Here is a 21739-nt window from a genome sequence, read left to right on the forward strand (position 1 = left end):
TTAATCAGAAATATATTGCTGTGTACTCGCTGTGTGAAGCTGCTCTCCTCTTCTGAATTCCCTTTAAGTTTCATTATTTTCTGCAGATCGATTCTGTGTGCAGTGTAGTCCTGAAGGAGCTGCATGGGTTAAAGTTCAGTGCCTTTAAGCTGTTCAAGTTGCATCCTTTATTTACTTTATTGTTGATTTGCAGTGTAAATACAATCATCACTGAGTGAATTTACTGACATCTTCAACATTTCCCTCCTTTACTCTCTCTAAGGGGTCTGTCTACATTGCACACTGCAGTGGAGTTTACAGGTGCTTGAGTTAGCATAGTTATTGGTTGCAGTCTCACTGCAGCAAGCTGGAGCTCACCTTGAACTCTCATGCCCTGTTGCTTAGTAGGCCAAATTAGTGCCTTGCTGCTGTGGTTCAGTTGGTTGTCTTACCAGGATAGCTCAGGTAGTCTCACACTACAGTGCTCTGCTCTCTTACTCTTTCTTCCCTCTAATTATTCCTACTCCTCTTCTTATAGGTTGACTTGTCCCCTTCAGTGTTGACTGTGACCTAAAAGTTGCTTTCTGTTATCCTGAGGGGTAGCCCAGAGCTTAAAAGTTGTGCATACCTCAGATTGCTGCTTCGTGGAGACCTTTATTCTTTCTCCTCAGCCATAAGCACAAGTAATTTTAACAGACTCAGCTTTCCAGTTGATGGAACAGTTGCTGAGTAGTTCCCACAGAAGGTGAATTAAGCCTTTTGAAGGGGACAGGATCAAATTTGATTAATGTAGGTATCCTCATACAACCTTTTTCTCCCATTACTGATTCTTGTCAGTGTTTCTCTCCCTCCACCTTTCTTCCTTCCTTCACAAAAAAGCAGGCCTGGATTTGTGGCCTTGTACATGGCTCAAAGGCAGTGATGAAAATCAAATGTTTCATGGAAGAACTCATTTTCATGCTCTTCCTTTTTGATAGAGCTCTTAACGTGTGGTTAAAGGTGAGGGGTGAGGATATTCGACTTGGTCACAGTGACATTGTTATGTAAAACCTTTCAGGAAGACCGTCATTCTTTGTCCTGTGTTTCTAATATGAGGCACTCTTTGCTTTGTAGTACCAAATATGCCACAGCAACGGCAAGACCAACATCATCAGAGCACCATGATGCATCCTGCCTCAGCAGCAGGCCCTCCAATTGTAGCTACGCCACCTGCTTATTCCACACAATATGTTGCATATAGTCCCCAACAGTTTCCTAATCAGCCTCTTGTGCAGCATGTGCCACACTACCAATCTCAGGTAAGAGTCCTTTTAGCATTAGTGATAAGTCAAAACAGAAATAATTAAGTGTTTCAGTCCTAAATACCCTATTGTCCCCAGTCGTGAGAAGTCACTCTGAACAGTTTGTGTTCTGGAGCGTACTGTGATTGCTGGTGTAATGTGCTTCAAAGCCTGTAACAAATTTTAAGGTCACTTTAGAAGCTGACATTTATTAGTGATACTGCCTTTTTAGCTCTTCGAACAAATCTTTTCAGGTCATGGCCGCGACACCTCCTAGTTACGTGTTCTAAAAATAAACTATTTGGTATTCGTCTTACTACAAAGGCATTTAAATATATGTATGTAATTGGACAAAAATATAATTACATACGTAAGCTCACTACATTATTAGCATGGCAAAAATTAGATATGTCAATGGTTTTTGTCAGTGTCTAGCCCGCTGCAGAAAATGTCCTTAAATTTTTAGAAATAATTAGGATAATTGTGTTAGTATGAAATCTTTAGTTTGCTCTGCATTTTAGTAAGGCCAAGGTATTGCTGTTCTAAATACATAATTACTGTTTAGATGACACTAGTTTCTTGGTAATGGTCTTCCAATTAACTGTGTGTTTTCTTATTTCTGTTAAATGCAGCATCCTCATGTTTATAGCCCTGTAATACAGGGCAACGCTAGAATGATGGCACCACCAACACACGCACAGCCTGGTTTAGTATCTTCTTCTGCAACACAGTATGGTGCGCATGAACAGACGCATGCTATGTATGGTAGGAAACGTTTTGTGTTATATGTAACTTTTTAAATTCTTACGTTGTGCAGGGATGTGTTTAATCTCAAGCTTCAAATATGGGTATTGTTCAGATTATACCAGTAGATGTGGTTTATATTTCATAAGATGATGAGCAGAGCATTGAAAACTGAGCCACCTGGTTAAAATGAAAACTCAAGTATGCTGATTTCAGTAGGATGCCAGTGACCAAGATGAAATTTCAACCTGGGAGCTGCTAAAGAATATCTGCTGAAAGAAGTTTGTTCAAGTTCTCTTGATGCTCTTGACACAACATCCCTTGATTGTTTCTTGATTATAATTAGGACTTGTTTCGTTGCAAGGCTATGATCTCAGTTTCAAAACTTGACATTAGTTCTGACAACTAGTGAAATGCTGTCTTTATGATACTACTAGCATTTTTAACAGTATGAACACTGCTGTTTAAGCAAAATAAAACATGTGTTGCTTACCTTTCTCTTTTGGTAAGTCAAGAATAAGTATATGAAACAGCTCGTGTATTGCTCTGACTTTGACAATTAGTCTCCAGCATTATCAGATGGGCGTATTTCACTTAACAGTGAAGGCTGAAAATGTGGGTTACCTTGTTACAAAGTAAAATGTGAAAGAACTTCTAAAGCGTTATAAATGTATGATAAATCAATGCCCAATTCAGAGGAAGAAACTCACTGCAAAACATGCTATTGAAAGAGGTAGAATCAAGGTTGCTAGAAGGCTTGGAAATTGTCATAAAATGTCAAAACAGCAGATGGTCTCTTGAAAACGTGGCATTTCAATACTTGTTATAGCATCTGAGGAAGACTTTTATTGGGTCACTTATACTATTGACTTAGATTCTAATAAAAGATTTTCTGTACCTTTAGACATCTTTGTATGTTTTCCGGTGCTTAGTTTTACACTGCTACTTTATGGAAGTCCATGATGTGTCATGAAAACTTAAAAGTCTAAGAACCTGAAGTTCAGTGTGAAATTAATTATGATTTTAAAAAGTCTGTGTCTTACCCCTCTGAAAACATCCTTTCAGATCTCTGCAGTGGCATGGGGGCATAGCTAAGAAACAAAAATAATAGAAACCTTTTTTGACACTTGGAGGAAGAACATTTCAGCTTATTTGTGCTGAAGCTGAAATGGAAGTTACTTGTAGAGATTAAGTCCTTCTTGCACAGGCCCTTGCTAATTGTATTACTTTGATCTTTTCAACTCTTGTGCTTGAGGTATCCACGTAAACAGATCTTCTGTTTGCTTTTTCATTAGATTAAATAGAATTCTGATAAAGTGAATGATGAAAGGCTTTCAGACCTTTATTGGTGAAAACTCTCCTCTCAAATCCTAATTAAAATAAAACCAAACATGAGATAATCTGAGATTTGATTCAGAATGGTTGCATTTGACTTCCTGGCAATTTCCTATTGTGCACCATCATAATCTTCTGTAACCGGTGGGTGCTACAGCATTGAAGTACAAGCCTGTTCCCTTGATTGGCTTTGATCAGATGTCTGTATATTTTTTTCACTGATATTCTAACTTAAAACTGTTAGACCTCATTTTGTGTTGGTTTTACAGTGTCTGTTGTAGGTATGTAACTACCTACCAGTACAGACAGCTGAGTTGGGTTAAACTTGAGAATTCTTTGGTATTTCCTGCCATGTAATTAAATACTACTCTTCCAAGAGCCACCTAATTTGACAGAAATTGTATGGCCTCCTGTGTTCTCTCAAGTAGCTACCTGGTGACTCTTCCAAATGTTCTCCTGCTTTCCCAGTAAATGATCAAGTGCTTGAAATTCTTGTTACTGAAATCGTTCAACCCAGCTGGATCATGAACTCTGTATGAGACACCTTTTTTTAAAGAGTATGTTTTTGCCATGTGCAGACCTGTTTATTGCCTAGTGAGCATGAATTGGCTCAAATGTACCCTTAACCTACAAAGCTTACAGTTAGCTACATATGACATGACTTCTGATGTAGTGCAGCACTGTCTTAATTCAGATTTTTGCAAGTCTTCCACGTGCTGAGTACTTGAAGACCTTGCCTAGATGGATTGTGTTTCCTCAAAACATGCCCATCTGTAATGTATTCGCTGCAGCTTCCATTTATCGATATGGGAACACTTGGGAAAAATGTAGAAATGCCTGAAGTGATAAATATAAGCTTTTTATGGAGTACATTGCTGAAGAGCAACATGCTGGAATCATTCACATCTGATTGAGTGACTATAAGAAAGTATCTGTAACTTAGGTTCTGTGTTTTGGGGAATCTTAAATTTACCCATGGTATCTTTGAACTAAATATACCGATGCACTTTGATTCCGGTCCTCTCTTAAAACTAATTTGAAAGTACAGAATAACAACTTCCTGAGAAACAACAACTACTGCTGCTTTTGATTTCTGGAGCACTTGCTCAAACAAGTTCTCAGGCTTCCTTTTGGCTGTTCAAAATTGCTATCTGATTTTTTTTAAAAAAATAATTTTCCCTCCCCATGGTGTCAGGATTCAGTGGGCTATACTGCCCTTTTATGCTTCAAGGTCCTAGTGCTTTCTTTGAAACAATTCTTGCAAACTTCACCAAACTTTGCTCCCCGCCGTGTATTTGGTAGAGAGAAGATGTCTGCAAGGACAACTGCACTGAGACATGGGGGTTGGGGGGCACTGCTTATGAAGTATTCTTAAGGTGTGAAATGTTCTCTGGTGAGATCTGAAACTCCATCCTCACTAATGGTTTGGGAGAAGTTGAAAGTCTGTGGCAAGTAGTAGTAACTGGCTGCCAGCGAAGAGAGATGCCTGTTGATCCATTAAGTGAACTACCCTCAGTGCCAAAAGTTTGGGTTTTGTTTTCCTTCCTGTCTCATGAAGAGATAGCTGAGTCCAAAATACAAACAGTGACCTACATCTGTTGATAGGAGCTCTTCAATTTTAAAGGAAGTATTTTTGTCTAATGCTGTTTAATGGGATATTTCTGCACTTCTGAGATTTCCTTGCCAGTCATTACAGTGTCCTGCTTCTGTTTCACAACCTGCTGTTGACAAGAGCTCAAGAGAAGCAGAGCAGCTGAGCTGTGTGGTCACCAGTAGACCCATCTAAACATATGACGGAGGAGTGTTTAAATCATTGGGTTTTTCCCCTCAAAACACAATTGGGAAGGACAATGTTCAAGCAGCTGTCTGTCTTCCCATCTACCAGCCAGACAATAAAAATGTCAATTACACACTTCAGCTTGTAACTTCTGGAGACGTGAGCCACTTTGATGTCCCTATCAAGAAAAGTTTGAAATGCAGGCTCTGCTGCAGCAGAGCAGTACATGCACCTTTAACTGCCGCATGCACATACCTGAACGTGGAGTTGTTGCTCTTACCCTGCTGAACCTCACATTGGTTTCAGAACACACCATCTGTCTCGGAAGTGTTGGCTCTGTGTGATCTCGCTGATGCCGATATTGGGCTGGTAGAGTTTACTGGCCACGGTTTGCGGTTTGGTCTATGTTGCACAAAGGCCTAAACTTGTGCTGTTAGTAGAAAATTTGGTTACCTAAGTAGAAGGTGGATATATTCATTCCTGTGACAATGAACTTTTGTTAGTTTTACCATGTAGCTGAATTGCCTGTGTTTTCAGATAACTGGAGTCCTCTGAAAAACTTTACTTTTGTGTTTAAAAACAAACTTGTGTAAAACCAGGCCTTGGTTTTATACACATGCATTTCCTGTTTTTTGTGCTCTCATTCCTGTCCCCGTTCTCCCTTCCCTTTTCCCCTTCTGCATATGTTTTACTGGTCTGGTGTTGTCTCTAACTTTATCTGGTTTCTGTCTCAGCAGTAGAGTAAATTCTATTACCCTGATAGTACAATGGTGGATATAATATAAACTTCAGAGGATTCTCCAGGGACTAAGAGTGAACCAGTCACCAAAGGTGTCTTGGAACTGTTAAGAATGACAGTAATATAGCTGAAAAGCAAGGGGCCAATTTCTGTTTTAATGTAATTATATTTTAACCTGCTTATTACAGTGAACTGTAATAGACCATTAATTGACATCAAGTTTATTTTTGTGTTAATTAAGAACTGAAGACCTCAGTGTCAGGAAGGCTTGCCTGAGACGTGTCGTTTCATCTCCACTCATTTGTAAAACTAAATATCCAGCTCTAATAGCACCTAAGTAAATAAAAATATCTGCATGGGTCTACAATCTTTAAAAAAAAGAAAAATATGCTGACCTTTCCAGAAGACGGGAAGTATGCACGTGGCAAGAGGCTAATTTACCTTTCTATTTCCCAAATTCAGCATGTCCCAAAATACCATACAGCAAGGAGACAGGCCCTTCTTTCTACTTTGCCAGTGAGTTGGGTTTTTTGTACTAATTTTGATTGTACAGAAAAGCACTTTCTAAAGAACAGATGTTAAAGGAATGGGACGTGTTGAGGGAACAAGTTTCCTTGCACCAAACCAGTATGTGGAAAATGCAGGAAGGTTCCTTTCCGTGATGGGGGAATGAAGCTGTTGAACAGATCTATATGACCACAGGAAGCTGATTTGTCAGTCTTTTAAAATATATTTTGCATGCCGAATAATCGCTGACTTTACCACCCAGTGTTTTCATCTGCAACCAGAAGTCAGCGCTGCATGTGGATAGCCTCTGCTTTAAAACCTAGGTGAATTGCCTCACTCCCTTGTCTTTCATGACCCAAATGGGATTTTAGAACTTGGCAAATTAATCTGCTTCCTAAAAGGAGAAGTATCTTGTGCCTCATCTCTTTAAAAAGCTGTGGCTCAAGTTCTGAGCCCTTGGGAGGAAATTACTTGAGTTGCAGCTGAGGTGAAGGAAGCTTTCTGTAGAGTTACCTCAGGGTCACTGAAGGAGTGCAGTTGTCATTATAAAGGGAGTGACTAGATGAGGGCTCCTTGCTGGTGTATAGCACTGGATGCTCCCTCCTTGGGAGACAGAAGTTATCAGTTAGGTTACGTGGCTGTGGTGCTCCAGTGTGGTGTTGCCCGAGCTGGTGACCCACATCAGCGTAGGCAATGGAAGAGGGGCTGATGTCCTCCATACTCTTAGGACACAACAGCTAATAAAGACTTCAGTTACGTGTGTGTACAGGGAAGGGTGGTTAACTAAAAAATACTGCCTTGTAAGTTGGTCCTCATAGCGCTTAGAGGAAGCTGGTTTTGGGGGGAAGTGGGGTGGCTGCAGGATGAACTGTACTTGTCACCCAAGACATGGGAAAGGACGACTGCAGTTTCAGGGTATTTTCGAACATGCTCTTGTCCTGCAGTGAGACTTGTTGCTCTGTGTGTCTGCAAGTCCATGCAGCCTATGCCAGGCACTCTTCTGGGTTTTTTTTTGTTTTGTTTTTGAGTTAGCTCATGCAAGAGGGACGTGAGAAATACCAGTTGTTCTCCAAAAATCTCTTCTGAAACAGACTTCCTGTGTTTCTTGTACAGAAATGGTTCAGCGTGAACTAGTGTTGTAGGATGCTGACCTGTCCTGTTTTCATGTGTCTTGGTTTGGTGCACTGAAATAACTTTAATAAGCTCGTTCCTTTTGTGGATAATCTTTTAAGTGAAGTCCACTCTACCTGTGTAAAATGACTTCTTTAAATGTTTGTGTTATGAAAGAATCATTTGCTATTTCTTTGCTTCCTACCATTCAGGTCTTTTAAATGTAGTTATCCTCACCATCTTACTGGGTCTGGCAATAGTTTTGAAGTTTGTTCACTGGTCAGTTCTTGAAAATAGGCTCTTCAGTGCATCTTTGGATGACGACCAACGATGACCACCATTGGCAGCATTGAAATTCCTGCCAGGGAAATATGAAATTACATTACATGGTTTTTGCACATACCCTTGTAGCTGGGTGTTCTGCTTGATTTCTGCTGCTCTGACCTCTTTTGATTTCAGCTCCTTCTGTGGGTTTGGTGGCTGACTACTACTTATTTACCTCGCAGAAAAACAGATTGTGCATTTGTAGAGTTGAATTCAGTAATTCAATCCATCTGATATTTTGCTCACTTCATGACTGAATCACTTACCTTCACTATATGTCCCTGCAAGGTTAGCGCAGTTAGATATATGTTAAGAAACAACTTGATGAAAAGGACGCTGAAGTGAAGCAGGTTAGCCCAGGGAGTATTTCTTGGAGATGAACGTAAGGCATAAAGGATGAGAAAAACAGTGTACTGCTGAAATGAGCTGAGGTTACTTGCAGCAAGGAGATATGCAGAGCTGTTCTGTCCTTTCGTAGAGCTTTCTCAGCATTTTCTTGGATACTAGCTGGCCATTTGGAAAATCTCCAAAGTACTGACAGTGGGGGAAGATGTTGGATAATTGGTGATTTCTGCCCCCCAACACTTTGGTCTTATCTTGTTTGCTATTTGATACATGTAGAGCGCTGTTTTGATGAACAGGCAAAAATTCTTGAAAAAAGTCACGGTGAAAGTGCTTTAGTTTAGTTATGGCTAAGCAGGTGAATTTCTCGTGACTGTTTTGCAAGACTTCTCTCACAGGCTTGCTGATCTCATAGATTTCATTGGTTTGTCAGGAACTATTAATTGCACTAGCTAAACATGGAAAACCTTTCACATTTCTAGAGCTGAAGTTTGAACTCTGGGTCTGAACTAACAAAGATCTATGCCTGTATTTCAGACTTGCTGCCACTCATCCTGAACTGGTCTTGATTTGTATGCAGTATCTGTACAGGACTTATCTACGTGTCCACATAACATTTCTTTGAAAGACACTTTTAATATTACTATTAAAGCATACTTTGCAGCAGTATCTGAACTAGTTTTAACCAACCTTGCAGAGCGTATTAGAATAATTTATTAAAGACAAAAGGGGGAGAGGAGAAGCTAGGCAAATAAAAATTCTTCAATATAAAAAAATCTGGTACTTCAAATGCAAAGCTATGGGATAAAAGACATTAGAATGTTATGGAAGAGCTGCTACTATGACAAAAACTTGATCCTCCTCCTGCTTCTGTATCTGTTCTTTGGGGTACTATTCCTTGGTTTAACTGGTTTCTTAAGAGAGTTGTTCTTCATCGTGAAGTCTTATTGTGTAATGTATGTGCTTCAGAATAGCTTAGTTTATTTTTCTCTCGGCTATAAAGAAGTGAAAGATGAATTCCACAAATGGTTTAAGGGAGTACCGCATTATTTTAGGGGCTCTTAACAAGTAATGTGGCAGGATGTGGGAAGCCTTGAATATCTTACAACTTGGAATTAATTTTCATATACATTTTAAAACCTCTTGAATGGAGCTGAAGTTAATTTGTAGTTAGGTATGCCAGGTCTGTGGCTGAGGCAGTGGGATGAGAGCTGAGGAAGATTTCTGGTAGCATGCCCTTTGGCAAACAAGTCAATCCCTCTATACATTTATTTCTGTTACTTTGACAGAGATAATAACTTCTGGCTTTCTTCAGAGTATTGTATAATAATGAGGTTGAGAAATTTTCCTACTGTAGAAAAGTGTAAACTTCATACTGCAGAACTGACTGGTGTTTCCTTTGATAATTTTCATGTAGTCCTTGTGTGAAGGAGCAGTGGTTGAAAGTGAGATAGAAGCGTGGTTGAGATGCTGCTGCAAAATAAATTTTAGTAGTGATATATGAAAAAAAAAAAAGGACTTGCATTTGAAAGCATAACAAAATGCTATGGCAGAAGATACCTGTAGTTTTGCCAGTGTGCATAGAAAATACCGAGGTGTTTTCAAAACGCCTTTTAAACAGAAATGCTTATAGTGTACACAAGTACGCTTGGACACTTGTTCTTAAGCCCACTTACATGCTTATGCATAAGTACGTTAGGATCAACTCAGACTGCAAGAATTTAGGGTTACAAATGTGTATGAAGTTCATCTGCATTAATAGCCTGAAACTGTAGTGCACATCACTGCTGGACCATTTGCTCAGTGAAGATTTAGTAGAGCTTTCAAGACAGCAGGGCAGGATTAAGTTAAATATGGTAGGCAGTTACTTTATAAAAGAGACACCTTCATAGTGGCCTGTACAGGGAAGAAAAAGCTCACTTAGGCAAAAAAGATACTGTCTATGTGTTTTTCTAGTGAGTTCGCATATTTTAGAACTAGTATTTGTAAGCTTTATAGCAAACCAAACTGGAGGAAAACAAGTACTTGGAGAGGGTAGTGGTGTGTCAGGGCTGGTTAATGGAGCACAGTGGGGTTGCTGTCCCTTTGAGACTTGCTTTTGCTGAATAATATTGTGCTTTTAGATGCAGCTACGTTTTTCTACACCCATCTTGTCTTTCATCCTTTATATATACTTGGGTGGTTATGTATATTCATGAACCTAGAGCCCAGCACCGTGAAACTCTTCAGAAGCTGCAGCAAACGGTTACTTGCAAAAGTGAGATAGCACACCTTACTAGCTGTGGATCCACAGGGCAGGTGGTTGCAGCATAATGGTGGCACTCCAAGTTTCTACCTGTGCCCTGCTTTTCAGATTTGTTTACTAGGGCAAGAAAACACCACCAGAAAACACATCGCTTCTAAAGGTATGCTGGAGACAGGCACTTCACTGGCCATCAAGTTCTCATGTAATTCAAGCCCCATTAAAAAAAAGCTGTAACCTGATAGGTAGTAAGCAGTGATTGGCTTGTCATAATGACAAAAAGATACCAGAACAAAGAAATAACAGTTGCAGGGAGCAGATTCAGGAGCAGGTTGATAGATTGCTTTGTTTGTCTTTCAGCTCTATTGTCAGAAAAACTAGCCTCGGTCTTGACAGGCTGTAATCTTGGAGAGAGTAGTGCGCATTGTCACGTGTGGAAGCGTAGTTACAAACTGTGGACTGGTGGTTGTACAAGATCTAAAAGCAGTAGAGGGGAATAGGCAAAGCAGCTTTGTTTTCTTAGGGTCTTGCTTTCTGGGTGCATCCTTTTGTGTTTAAAGGAAGACTTGCTATCATTACACTTTTCATATTTGCATAGATTCTCGCAGAAGTAAAAAGAAAAGAAACCAAACAATTTAGTGTGGCCTGTTTTAAAGCAGAACAGGGCAGGATTTCTCAAGGACGGACTTGATATTAGTTTGCTGTTGGAAACTGGTGCGGCTGTGGCAACAGATGTGGTTTTGCTGATGTGAAAGTTTTATGTTGTTAAGTTTTTTCCATTTTTGGAATTCCGTACCTTATTTGCTACTGTTTGAAGGAATTAAGAATTTCGTGGCAATGTTGAGAAGCTCACAGAATGGTGGCAATCCAGAAAAGACTCCCTTGAGGGGAGAGGAAAGATACTCATTTTAGTACAAGATACTGGCTTCAGCAAAAAATTGATGCTCAAGCAGCCTCAGTTTTCTCAGCTGTTATGTGTATACTGTGTGTCCCTATAGCTCTTAAAGCATACATGCAATGTATGTACTTTACACTGACTGTACTGTGAGCAATTTCCAGAAGAGTAGCATGGTGAGGTTAGCCAGGTATAAGGCCAAAGAATTTTTTGGATGGTGGAAATAAAAATGGCTTGTAACACCTTTGAAAAGTATATTTCAGGAAAAACTAAATTGTATGAAAATGATAAATTTGATATTTTAAACTGGTCTGTTTGACAAAAGAAAAGATGAAATACTGCTTTTTTCTATGTAGTATCTGTTACATTGTCAAACTAGGGAAGATGAACTGTCTAATTATGGTTATTTATAGACTTCCCTGCAAAACCAAACTACACAAAAGCAAGGTAAGATACTCAGCTATTTGCAAGATAAATATTTTTTAGAAGGGGGAGGGAATATATTTACAGTATGTTTGAGATATAGCAAAATCTTCAAGTGCAGATGGTGACTTGATGAGATGCATGTTCTCTATCTGTTGTTAAGTATTCTCCTTTTTCATCCTAGTTTCCACTGGCTCACTTGCTCAGCAGTATGCCCACCCTAATGCTACCCTGCATCCGCATCCTCCGCATCCTCAGCCTTCTGCCACACCAACTGGCCAGCAGCAAAGCCAACATGCTGGAAGCCACCCTGCTCCTAGCCCCGTGCAGGTAACAGAACTCAAGGGAGTTGAATTGTAGTTAACACGCTCTACTGGAAGGTATTACATCAGTCTGATGCTTGACACAGATATATTGATCTCTTTGAGAGGAAAAACAGTAAGATGGAGGAGTTGCCAAAACAAACTGCATGTGGCAGATCTCATACAGGAGTTGTCTAGATTCCCCTCTGCTTTCTGGAAGGAAGGAAGGAAGTAGAGCTATATAACTTAATTTTTGTCCGCTTGCAGTGGCTAGGACTCAAAGGTGGTAGGCTCATGACACAGTTTGTTAGATAAGCTAGCAGAGAAACTTGTGGAAGTCCCTTTTCCTTAGTAAGGACCAGTATCAGAGTCCAACCATTCATTTCTCCCTCTTCGCAGGGGATTAAATATAGCTTGTTTCCGTGTTACAATTAAGGAAGAGTCGTCATTTTGTCAGAGCTTTAATATGAATGGAGTTACAACTGGAAGCAGCAGATTTCCGAGATGCTGAGAAGTGTTTGATTGTATTTTGTCAAAGACAAGCAGATGAAAACAAACTAGGCCTCATGGTAGCGCTGCATGCCTTAGTTACCTACTGGTAATAACCTTAGGCTGTTAAGTGCAACTGTGAAGTTTATCCAGCCCCGTGGGTGCAGGATCTCCCTGTTTTTGCCCATCAGTCTAGGTTCCATTTTCCGGGCCTCTGCTCACATGACTTAATAGTGCCAGGAGAAAATGAGCTTGGTGGAATTGAATTGAGTTTCCTCATGACCATAGGTGTGGTGATCCTTAGATTTGCCACTTAAAATTGATTCACTATCAAGAGCAGTTTTCCAAACTTCTCTTACACTAGTTTACAGAATAAATGTGTCTCACTTCTAGACCATAACCTGAATGATCTTCTTTTTTTTTTTTTTTCAGCATCATCAGCACCAGGCTGCTCAGGCACTCCACCTGGCAAACCCACAGCAGCAGTCGGCAATTTACCACGCAGGCCTAGCTCCAACCCCACCTTCCATGACGCCAGGCTCCAATACGCAGTCTCCACAAAATAGTTTTCCTACAGCACAACAAACAGTCTTCACCATTCATCCCTCCCATGTTCAACCTGCATATACCAATCCGCCACACATGGCCCATGTCCCCCAGGTAAACACAGTTTAACAACCTTCAAGACTAAATGTCTTAATGCCACAAAGTTAGGACAGTCGGGCCTGCTGAAGTGATTTCCATTCTGTCACCTCTCAGCACAGACTACCTGTTGTGTTATTTAGGTTTCTTGTCTATACATTGCCTTTATTTAGAATTTTACAAGATATTTGGACCTCAGCTGCCAACACCCAGTGCATCTACAACTATAGTTTAATGAAGACATCTTAAGGTGGCACTGCTACTGAAAGAAATTGAGCTCTCTTCCCAGTTTCCGGCCCCAATCCTTGTCCTGCCCCACCATTCCACTCACAGAACTGTTTGGCCATGCAGCAAACCAGACTGGGGACATGATTTCAGCTGAAGTGTGCCTCCCCTCCCCCATTTTAGGCTATTTCTCAGTCAAATCAGTTCACTACTCAGGTTCACTGCATGATCACAGGAAGAGCTGGCATACAGAAAGGTTGGAGGTGAGAGCTGAGTGGAGGAAGGCTGAATTACTGCTTTTGGTGGCAGTTTTAGGCTCTGCATTGTAGTCAAATTTATACAAGTACATCCAATAAAGGATTTATTACACAGGATTACTAGGGAGTAGTAAGGCACTGCAATGAGACATATGTGAGATTCAGTTCAGATGACTGCAAGAGAATCCTTGCTGAAAGAAAACTGCGTGTGTGTGTGTGTGTGTGTGTGTATATGTGTCTGTGTGTCGTTCTAAATGAACTACATATGCAGGAGATCCCTGATGGTTGTTGGGCAACTTAACAAAAGTCCTTACTTCAGGATCAGAAACCCACTTCTCTTAACTGCTCTCTTGTGGTCAACTCACTGAAAAAAAAAGGATTTTGGGAAGGGAAGCACATGATTGATTGATCAAGAACTCTGCATAAAGCAGCATTACAAAGATTTTCTGGTGTTTACTAAATCTCATGGATTTAGTGTGCTTTGTCAAGGAACGGACAATTAATCAGTAATTTGCCTGCACAATTTCTTCTGCAGACCAAGCACTTGGTGCCTGGCTTATGCCTTCTCATACAGGTTACCAGTAGTTTGGGATATCATGACTAACTGTAATTAGGGAGGTTAGTCTAATAGGTGTCCAGTCCCTTGCAGAATTCTGATAAAATCTTTTGCTTTGGTCCCTGGGACAGCCAGTTAAGCCAATGAATTAATAGTTATTTAGTAATTGTTTTACTGATACTGAGTTTTTAGCTTTTTAATTCCGTTAGGCTTTTAATTTCTCTGCTTTTCTACTGTGGGAGGATAAGGAGAGGATGTCCAAACTTGACTTCTGCTGTGGCATCTTGCCCTGTCCTCCCAGGCTCTGGTTTCTGCCAGAAACAAGTTACTTGCTCCGCTCTGGTGTGATGGCACTGGTGTGAATGCCTAGGCTGTAGAGCTTCTCAAGATGCCTTGCCTGCAACCCTTTGGAAGGGTCTTGCTGCAAGCTCCTGGGTTAGCGGCATGTTCAGTGCTGTGCCTTGAAACATGTTTGTTTCAAGGTCAGCTTAAAGGTAAAACTGTACATGAATTGTGCTGTACACGTCATGGCCAGGCCCATGCCTGCGCTGTGGGTTGTGGCCATTGCCTTCCTTTCTGTGTGCCAAGCACTTAATAAGCAAACCTTGCTAAAGCAAATCGGATGTGATTTTTAGTCAGAACTGACTGCTCAGTCAGGATTTTTTAGCAATCACAGGCAAAGCCTGCCTTACCTTCATTTTTGACTTACGCAGTCTCTTCTGCTGTAATTTTTTTAGGATGAAAACTGCAGTCTAAAATCCGTGATGTTTATATCAAACTAAATGACTTTTCAAAATGAAGTAGTCCCCTCAAAAATCTCTTAATGAAGGAATAACTAAGGTTCTGTAAGAAATCTTAAATGCATGTAATTATTCCATTGTGGGGAAACTAATCACTGGATTTAATAGTTTCTTAGCAGCCTCATTTCCAACTTCTGAACACAATTCTGAAATATCACATAGTAGGAGTTTCAGTTAGGCTAACACAGGGGATCAGCTGAATTTCCCTTTAGGTAATCAGATGAATCTTGAGCTGTTAAATATCTCACTTGAGAAACAGTACTTTAAAATTCATTATGGAGTGCTGTCAGCTGCCAATCTGCAAAGCATTTGGGCCACAGCAGAAAATTTCTATCCAACACGTATTAAATGTATTAAACATGTATTAAATACAGCTGCTATATGAATAGCTGCTTTATAATGATGGCTGCTATTATAGCATGTTTGTCAAAGTAAAAGTGGTGCTGATCCTGAAAGGTATTTCTGTTTCACAGCCTTATCTTCTAAGCCTTTTTTAGAGCAAGAGTGAGATCTGAATTGCAGTTCCTGCCTTTAAAGGCTTCTTGAGTGCTACAAATACAGTACAAGTCTGATAAAGAGTTTGAGGAATGTCTGTGATCAGTCGAGTAACTCTTTTGTCTTTAAGAAATAAAATTGTAGCCACTACCTGCTATCTGTCTTTACTGGCATGCGAAACTTATGAGGATGCAATTATTGCACCATAGTGCTCTGTTAATGGGTTATGGTAGAAGGACAAAGCAAACCTTAGATACAAATGCTTCCCTCCCTCCCCCACCCCCCACCCCAAGAGGAACTCACCGAGAGCTCTAAGAGGTCCTTAGTGTTTTGTGCTTTTAAGAAATTAGTGTTTACTAGATTTTTGAACCAAAAAATTGATGACCTCTAGAGTCATGAACTGCTCTGAACTAAAGAAGCCAACTGACAAGTTACTGAACTTGTTTGCCAGAAGGTGATCAGCCATCATAAAGATTAATCTCCTTTTTCCGCTGAGACTTAACTATGATTGCTTAGATTACACAAGGACTTTAACTGTGATGAGCTTCTGGAGACAGAACAAAGCTGACCTAACAGAATAAAGGGATGAAATCACTCATCTTAGAATGACTGCTTAGATGAACGATAATGTGGGCACAGGTCACTGGAGAGTGTGGTTTCTAGGGCAGGGAGCCATGAAAGAATGTGGAGTTGTGTAATGAGCAGCTGAGGAAGGGATGCCAGGCTCCCAGTGCATGTGAAGTTCGTATCTGTACCCGGTGCATTCCCTGCATAGGAAGTGCTTTGATCTAAGTTACTGACAGTAATGTTTTGAAGATTTGTTGCTGAGGGTTGTTTTTTTGTGGTTGGTTTTTTTTTGTTTGGTTTTTTTTGGTTTTTGTTTTTTTTAAAATATCCCACTGTTTAATGCTGGCAGTTTTTTCCCAGTGCTCACTGTCCAAATGGCTAAAATTGAGAATGTGACTCAGCCAGCAGTAAGGATTTGAGCCTTTTTTTTTGAAGTTGTTATTTTTGTGTTAAGATCTCTGACTTAATCCCTATAGCTAATCTAGTTAAAATGGAGTAAATCTCTGGATTTACTGGTACAGCTGGAGAAAATTTGATAGTCATGTGGCCAGGAGAGATGCCTCCTTGTGACCATTATACTAAAGAGCTCTTTGTTTCAGGCTCATGTACAGTCAGGAATGGTTCCTTCTCACCCAACTGCCCATGCTCCAATGATGCTAATGACGACACAGCCACCTGGTGGTCCCCAAGCCGCCATCGCTCAAAGTGCACTACAGCCCATTCCAGTCTCGACAACAACACATTTCCCCTATATGACGCACCCTTCAGGTGAGGAGTGTGTGCCCGGGAGACCTGCACCTTAACTGAGCCAGGTCATAGTAGTGAGGAGAATTGTTATGAACCAGATTTGGGGAAAAGAAAAACAAACAAAAAAAACCCTTAAGATGTCCTTGTAGAGCGGCAGGCTGCTGAAGGCAGACTGTTTCTGCATTTAGCATACATACTTGCCAGCCCAAATGCAAGCCTAGATAAGCGTACGAGATCTAGCTAATGTAGTAAAGGATTTGCTTCTCTCTAGCTGAAGTAGAGAAATGGATAACTATGCAGACACTGGCACTGTGGGACTGTGTTCTTCCAGGTTTTGCCGTGGTTTTGCCGTGGGGGATGGACTGTCTGTGTAGCCTGTTTATAATGATCTGGGGCTTTATTAAATTTAAAGTGATCGGTCTTGAGGATAGTGAAAATGTTGCTTGGGGGCAGGGCTGTTAGACTTCTAATGACTGAAGTAAAGTGACAACTGAATTCTAACCTTTAATTCAGAGTAACGTTCTGCAGCTTTACTTTTTGGGAAAAGTAGGTGCTGTATGACTTCTTTCCGCTTTAAATTTAACCTTACCAAGGTTTCTTTATTGTTACTTGTTGCCGAATAGCCTCTAAACTTTTGTAGTGAACTAGATACCTGATTTTGTTTCTTGGGGAATGTGTGAGCAGAACAGGCTGCTTTCTGAGAGTTTAGGTAGGGGAAAAAAAATCCAAGGGACATCTTTATATGCAGGGTTTTGTTTTGTTCATTAAAAAGAAAAAAAAAAAAAGAAAAGAAAGAAAAAAAAAAAAGTTCAGTTCAGTAGTTGTCCTGTGACCACTTTACTAGCAAACTGTTGTGTGGCTTGCCAATTTATTATTTACATTTGAACTTTTTTTTTACAGTACAAGCCCACCACCAACAGCAGTTGTAAGGCTCATCTGGAATAACTGAAAGGCTGGATACCTTTTGTAGGCCAAATACCCTCCTTCTACTGCTTCTGCCAACTGGAAGCACAGAAAACTAGAATTTCATTTTATTTTGTTTAAAAAAAAAAAAATCGATTTCTTGTAACATCCACTAGGAATGCTAACAGTTCATCATGCAGTGGGAGAGATTCGGACTGAGTAGAGGCATTTAGGAACTTGTGGGCTATTCCATAATTCCATGCACTGTATCTGAGTCCTGCAAGTGCCCCAACTCTGCTTGCTGAAAACTGGAAGTTATTTATTTTTTAATGACCCTTCAAAGTTATGAACTCATCAGCTAGCAAAAGAAGTAACAAGAGTGATTCTTGCTGCTATTATCACTAAAAATCAAGACTTGGAGATCCCTTTTACTTCTAACTAAACTTGAAACAGGTTCAGTAAAAACAAAAAATTCTAATCGTCAAACTGATGAATTATTATTTATAAATCACGTTTGATGAGATAATCACTATCGTGAGACAGTGATGTAACTTTTAAGTTAAGAAAACTTTTACTTTGTAGATAATATAAAATAAAAACTTAAAAAAAAATTAAAAAATAAAAAAAGTTTTAAAAACTGACCTACTTAGTGTTTGTGTCTTGTTTTAACAGTATCTTATTTTAATGTGTTCTCCAGCTTCTGATCCAAATTGAAGTGAATGTTATATTTAGCATCAGGTGAGCTTTGCTGTGTGTTTCTGTCATGTGCTGCTGCCGTATTGTGTGTGTGTGTGTGTGTGTCCCTGCCATGAAGCCAAATCAGTCGTGTTTGACTTGCAGGGCCATTGCAAAAATAAGTCAAAAGTTTCAAGGTCAGAAGGTCAGTACCGGTTTTAAACAGTTTGTGTTCAGGTCTGTTCCCTAATGCCGCAGCTGTACACTGTTCCGGCTGGTGTCACAGAAGGTGTCAGAACCGGGCCTTGAGGCTTAACGTGGTAAAACTGTACAAGACGTGCTGCTGGAGGAGGAAAGGAAGACATCGGGGTAAGCTTTCCGTAGCAAAATGACTGGTAAAAAGATGGGGAAGAGGACAGGGGAAAGCAGTGACTACCACCTCCTTCAGTAGCAGACTAGTTATCGTGGCTTAAAAGTGCTGTGACCTTCCTAACCGTCCTGCGTGGTGCAGGCGTCCTACAACGGCTAACCAAAAGCTGGTTAAACTGGATTATACTACAGCCATGCTTCAGAAGCAGGACAAGTAGGTTGTTGTGTATGTACAACCTTTCAGGGACAGCAGTTATGTTCCACTGTGGCTTGTTGGAAAACATACAGGGGAATGCAAATACTGCTGCAGCGTCTCTTAATCTTTCCAGGTCAGAAGTGCAGTAAGATGTAATGAGTTTGTGTCCAGGTGAGCAGCAGGGGGCATGAGATGGTCACAGACAGTGAGGGTGACTTGGGGCAGGGCTCCCTGAATGAGTCTTCTGAGAAGGACCAGCTTGTCCCGTAGGCTGTCGGCTTTCCTTTCATTTCGAAGGGAGGGTTTCTGTCTTCTAGCAGCCATTAATTTAGTATCTGTTAAAATAGTAGCCAGGCACCTAGAGAGAATCAGACTAAAGACTACAAGTGAGAAACAAGTTCTAAAAACAGTTTATTAAGAGCAGATTTTTTATATTATAGTAAAATTGCATTATTCAAGAATAAGTTATGTGTACAGTACATACAGAAACAATATATAGAAAAACCTACTATACAAGAACTCTTCTGTGCAGGTGAAAAGTAGAATTTTCAGATCAATATGCTTTTCATCCAACAAACTGTTGGCTTTAATCATCCTGCTAAAGGCTGAGTTAGAGAATGCACAGTCACCTCCCCCACCTCTGGTAGTTGCTGGTGAAGGTTGGGTCTGTTCGCATTGAACAAGCTTAAATTTAGAATTTGGAATACTCAAACCTGTTAGTCAAGATTTTAAGGCTTTATATCCTGTTAGAGTAAAACTGCATTGTTTGGATGACAGCAGTGCTCTGTGGTCCGGAGGCTAATGAGAAGTTTTGGCCTTGTCCCGGACCTGGACCTCTTCCTAGGAGCTTTGCCCCAAAATAGTTTCAATGCAAAAACCATCGGCAAGGCCATGGGAGTGTCAGTGTTTGGTAATCTGCTCTGGATTGCTGGTGCCGTTCTTCAGGGCTGGGATGCAGGAGGGAGGGATGAATGAAGAGATTAATGATTCATGTCATGAACTTCAGAACCTGTCACCCGTAAGGACACACAAAAGCCAGCGAGGGTCTCTTGGCAAACAGCAAGTGGCTTCCAAAATGTCAGATGGAGATGAGGGGGTAAATTCTGGCTGGACCCAAGCCTTAGGTTCTGCACTAAGCCAGGTCCCTGCTGTCCTAGAGAGTGAAGGCACTGCTTGTTTTGCATCTCTATTGCCCTAAACAGCTGTCCTGAGTAGCTGGCTGAACTGGGGCTTCCCTCCCTAACAGCCCTCTCCTCGGGGGGCTGCGCGAGTCGCCACTGGGCAAAGGCACTGAGAGTCGCTGCCAGTTGGGTCGTGGCTTTGTTAGACTGGGTCCAAACTCATGCTGCACGTGCCCACCTCCAGGGCCAAGGCGTAAGCCAAGCCTCGGCAGTCGCATCTGACTATTTCAGCTTCAGGAAACGCACCTTTTTCTCCATGGGAGCCCAGGAGGCAGCTGTACCTGCAGCATGCAGCCATGTGGGGGCTCTTCCCGTGGCTTCCCCTCCTCCCAGAGCTCAGTGCTGCTACTTCATAAAGGCTGATAAAAGCCCACATGGGCTGGGAAACTAAACCTGCTAAGTCCTAGGCTCTTCTCCCAAGTTTAGAAGAACATAAAAATTCATTCAGGTTGCTTATATTCCATATAATAGAATGGCGTAATGCTCTTTGCCCACTGCTATAATGAAGAGGAGTACCTTACAGGCTGGATTAATGTGTGCTGGCATGAGTAGAGGTAGGGCTGCATGTCAGGCTCTGACCTGTATCACAAGCCAGATGCTTTCTAGGAGAAATGGGATTTCAAACCCAGCCCTCCAGGAGCTGGGCAAGTAGCCCCCCAAAACCCCTCAGGTCACGGTGCAGCTGGGGTCAGGCCCACAGCGGGGCTGAGCTGTGGCAGAGCAGAGGACTAAGGTGAGAGATGGTAGAGCTGCGTGGCTCGACAGCCCTTGGCTACCTTGTTGGTGAGGTCTGAGATGGAAATAACTCTATTAAATAATCAGAGCGGCTTTCCCACTGCTCAGTAGTGGGGTGAACAGGAGTTTGCATCCACCAGAGTTTGTTTGCACAGGGGAAGTGGCTGACAGGGCGATAATGAACTCAACATATATTTTGCTAATCAAGCACAGCAATTTCCATTTAAACTACAGAGAAACCTCTTGCAATTAAACTGCAGGTTAAAAATACCACATGCATGTGCATGTTTAGTTGTTGGCGCTTGAACAATAAGTCTAGGCGTGCCAAAACAACCCATCCCAGCAGCATCAGCATCTGATTTATCTGGCAGGGGCTGAGCTGGCTGTGAATAGCAATCCCTTTTCCCAGCTCGTTCTTTCTTGCAGATGCTCTGAGCATAGGGTGATTTGGGTGAGACCACATCTTTTGGGGAGAGACCCCTTTGAATGTGGCTGCCTGGAGCTCAGCAGGACTAAAATCAGCTCTTTGAACCTTAGCAAGATTTAGCATATGCAAGTGTTTTCCAAGATGTGCATGTTCTGGGAACCATGCACCAAGCAAGCAAAGAGCCAGCAACTTGTGCCATGCTTCTTCCCCTTCCCTTCTTCATCCCTCTAAATGCAAGACCACGGGGAGTTATTTATTAGCAAGGAAGGGAGCTGACTTGCCTAGCACAAACCACCAGCCCTGGCTATATGCTCCTGCTGTTCGGTGCAGCCTTTGTGCTGGTCCAGGGAGGACAACGGGATGCAGATACAGCTGAGAAGCTCCAGCTGAGGACAGGGCTGCCTTTGTTTCTCCAGCAGCCTCGCTGGGTTTGGCAGCGCTTGGAGTGCAATTTGCTCTTAATGCTCCGGTTTCAA

The 21739-nt window shown here is 41.3% G+C and overlaps 1 protein-coding gene across 14 annotated transcripts in view; it reads left to right on the forward strand.

The window, feature by feature from the left end:
- ATXN2 (ataxin 2) overlaps positions 1-18321 on the forward strand; it is a 52795-nt gene extending 34474 nt beyond the window's left edge. For 7 of the 14 annotated variants that reach the window (XM_075109938.1, XM_075109940.1, XM_075109942.1 and 4 more), the window contains 6 exons: positions 1093-1277; positions 1892-2024; positions 6317-6370; positions 11882-12027; positions 12921-13148; positions 16630-17543. In XM_075109938.1, coding sequence (XP_074966039.1) covers positions 1093-1277; positions 1892-2024; positions 6317-6370; positions 11882-12027; positions 12921-13148; positions 16630-16833 — 950 coding nt within the window. In that variant the 3' untranslated portion in view covers positions 16834-17543. Of the gene's footprint in view, positions 1-1092; positions 1278-1891; positions 2025-6316; positions 6371-11881; positions 12028-12920; positions 13149-16629; positions 17544-17677 lie in introns of those variants that run through there. The other 7 variants (XM_075109939.1, XM_075109941.1, XM_075109945.1 and 4 more) reach the window with 4 other exon arrangements.
- Positions 18322-21739: the final 3418 nt, after the last annotated feature.

The sequence above is a fragment of the Phalacrocorax aristotelis genome, chromosome 15 (genome assembly GCF_949628215.1).
Source record: "Phalacrocorax aristotelis chromosome 15, bGulAri2.1, whole genome shotgun sequence".
NCBI lineage: Eukaryota > Metazoa > Chordata > Aves > Suliformes > Phalacrocoracidae > Phalacrocorax > Phalacrocorax aristotelis.